This window comes from Halyomorpha halys, unplaced genomic scaffold (assembly GCF_000696795.3).
Source record: "Halyomorpha halys isolate HHAL.00 unplaced genomic scaffold, Hhal_1.1 Scaffold506.1, whole genome shotgun sequence".
NCBI lineage: Eukaryota > Metazoa > Arthropoda > Insecta > Hemiptera > Pentatomidae > Halyomorpha > Halyomorpha halys.
Window position 1 is genome coordinate 320,912 of NW_027108424.1, and position 2,893 is coordinate 323,804.

The 2,893-nt window shown below is 26.2% G+C and overlaps 2 protein-coding genes across 2 annotated transcripts in view; one reads left to right on the top strand and one right to left on the bottom strand.

The window, feature by feature from the left end:
- The window catches only part of LOC106683707 (uncharacterized), a gene marked incomplete in the record, with an annotated part of 56,199 nt that overhangs the window by 32,709 nt on the left and 20,597 nt on the right, over positions 1 to 2,893 (top strand).
- The window catches only part of LOC106683708 (general odorant-binding protein 68), a 35,447-nt gene continuing 34,775 nt past the window's right edge, over positions 2,222 to 2,893 (bottom strand). Inside the window, exons 7-8 of the mRNA XM_067046755.1 lie at positions 2,425 to 2,452; positions 2,222 to 2,336 (exon numbers count right to left, since the gene is read on the bottom strand). Of these exons, the coding sequence (XP_066902856.1) occupies positions 2,266 to 2,336; positions 2,425 to 2,452 (99 nt within the window). The 3' untranslated portion in view covers positions 2,222 to 2,265. The remainder of the gene's footprint in view (positions 2,337 to 2,424; positions 2,453 to 2,893) is intronic.

The following is a 2,893-nucleotide window of genomic DNA, read 5'->3' on the forward strand; positions in this document are numbered from 1 at the left end:
GTTACGATGTAGTTTTATGATATTAGGTTCTTTAGGTTTTATGTAGTTCTATGATATTGGGTTATGATGTAGTCTTATGATATTAGGTTCTTTAGTTATGATGTAGTTTTATATTAGGTTCTTTAGGTTATGATGTAGTCTTATGATATTAGGTTCTTTAGTTACGATGTAGTTTTATGATATAAGGTTCTTTAGGTTATGATGTAGTTTTATGACATTAGGTTCTTTAGATTATGATGTAGTTTATGATAATAGGTTCTTTAGGTTGTGATCTAGTTTATGATATAGGTTCTTTAGGTTGTGATCTAGTTTATGATATAAGTTATTTAGGTTGTGATGTAGTTTTATGATATTAGGTTCTTTAAGTTACGATGTAGTTTTATGATATTAGGTTCTTTAGGTTTTATGTAGTTCTATGATATTGGGTTATGATGTAGTCTTATGATATTAGGTTCTTTAGGTTTTATGTAGTTCTATGATATTAGGTTATGGCGTAGTCTTATGATATTAGGTTATGATGTAGTCTTATGATATTAGGTTCTTTAGTTATGATGTAGTTTTATGATATTAGGTTATTTAGGTTATTATGTAGTTCTATGATATTAGGTTATGATGTAGTCTTATGATAGTAGGTTCTTTAGTTACGATGTAGTTTTATGAAATATCATAAACCTAATAAGGTTCTTTAGGTTATGGCGTAGTTTATGATATTAGGTTCTTTAGGTTATGATGTAGTTTATGATATTAGGTTCTTTAGGTTCCTAAAGGTTAGCTTTCAATTTCGAGAGCTTAATAATAAAATAATAATAAATAAATAAATAAGTACCTAAAATTGTATATTTATTTTTATCTTTCCGTTAATTTATATTTTAATAGGTACTTAACATTTTACACCTTTCCAGATAATAATTAGTAAGTAAAATTAGTAATTTAAATTTTAAATAATTTTAGGAATGTAGTTTTTAAGAAATAATATTGAAAATTCCAGAATAAATTCAATTATCTACACAACTTAAATTAAAATAATAAAAAATAAATTGGCCCAACCTTAAGCCTAACTAAGGATTCAAATATGGAATCTATTTATAAAATGAAGGAGTTAAACATTATGTATAGCCTGTTTTTTTTTTATTTTTCTACAATTTTTTGGCAATCCTTTTAATTTTTTTTGGTTTTATTTTTTTCCAAGTTTGTGCTTAATACTGTTCATATTTTGGATATATAATTTTTTTTTTAATGTACTATTGAAGGTAAACAGTTTTCCATTCAAACGATATTTAAAATAAGTGGTGAAGATGGTCGGGGGAGGAGGGAGATGCGTTTATCAAATAAACAAAAAATTATTTATTCGTGCCGACGTATCGACCTTAATAAATAATTTTTTGTTCATTTGCTGATCGCACCCCCTGATCATCTCCATTTAGTAATCGATGGTGAACAATATTCATCTCGATATTTAAAATTATCAGTATTGTGTGAATATAAGGTTTCTTACGTTTAATCGATTTTTATGAAGGGGATAGTCAGGGTTGCGGTGAAGAAGGAAGAAAAAATACTAATAACTATTTATTTATTTCTGCCGACGTTTCGAACTACGTTGTTGGTCTTCATCGGGGCTATAATAAAAAGATACAAGGATTGAGTTAATCTGAGGACAAAAAAAGTGATAAATCATTAACTAAACTAAGGTGAACAAATACAAATATATATAATTGAAAATATCTATTAATTTGATTAAATAAAGTGCTATAATAACTGATATAAAATGGAAAGCGTAACAGGTAAGTTTATTACAATATCATTACCATTTTATAACAGTTATTATGCCTCCTTATTTGGTTGAATTAATATATATTTTTAGTTATGTATATTTTTTGATTTATCTTTACACTTTATTAGTTTAGTTAATAATTTATCACTCTTTTCTCTTAAATTAACAGAACCTCTGTATCTTCTCATTGTAACCCTAAAGAAGACCTACAATGTAGATCGAAACGTTGGCATAAAATAAATAAATAGTTATTACTATTTTTTCTTCTTTCTTCACAGCCCTGACCATCTCCTTCATTATTACTTACGCCCAATCATCCAAATATATAAATTAAACTATTTTTATTTAACTTTTAATTTATTCACAGATATTTCTTTCAGCTGATAACAAATTTTTCATTTATGGCTTATTTAGAGTTTCAACAATATGAATTTCTTAATAAAAAATCACTTGAACATAAAACTAATTTATTTGAATGAATTTTTCATCTCTCTTCAGTTTTGCAAAATGGTATAGACATTAGGGCACTTCTGGACCAGTGTTTTGAGTTTATTACAGGCAGGAGCTGTAAAATAAAAAAAATAAATTATATGAGATTATTATAATGAAGTAGATCATTTTTTTTTTAATTCTGTATATTTTAATTAACTTACTGTTATCCCATGATTCGGCTGGGCAGTTCTGTAAAAAAAAAATAGTAGTTAGATAATAATAAAACAAAATAATTCAAGATAATCGACTGAAGAACGCTTTTTATATACCTGGGAGAAATAAGTTTCTCATTACACATAATCTACATGTCTGACAGATACGTTTCTTTTAACGGGAAATATCATGTTCTGATGGAAGGTTTAATTATGTTATCGCCTTATACAAGATTAACTTAATCTGTAATTTTCTAAACTTTTATTGGAATTTTTTTTTTATTTAGGGTGATTTAGGATTAAGTATCCTAACTGAAAATATGACTTAATGGTCTCAAAACAAGAAAAAAAAAATTCTTACGCTTTGTTAAGGATGTATCCACGTCTAAAGATTTACATTGGAGGAAGAGTGTCCGATTGGGGGACAATAAAGGTATGGAAATAATAGTAATAATAATAACAATAATAATAATAATAA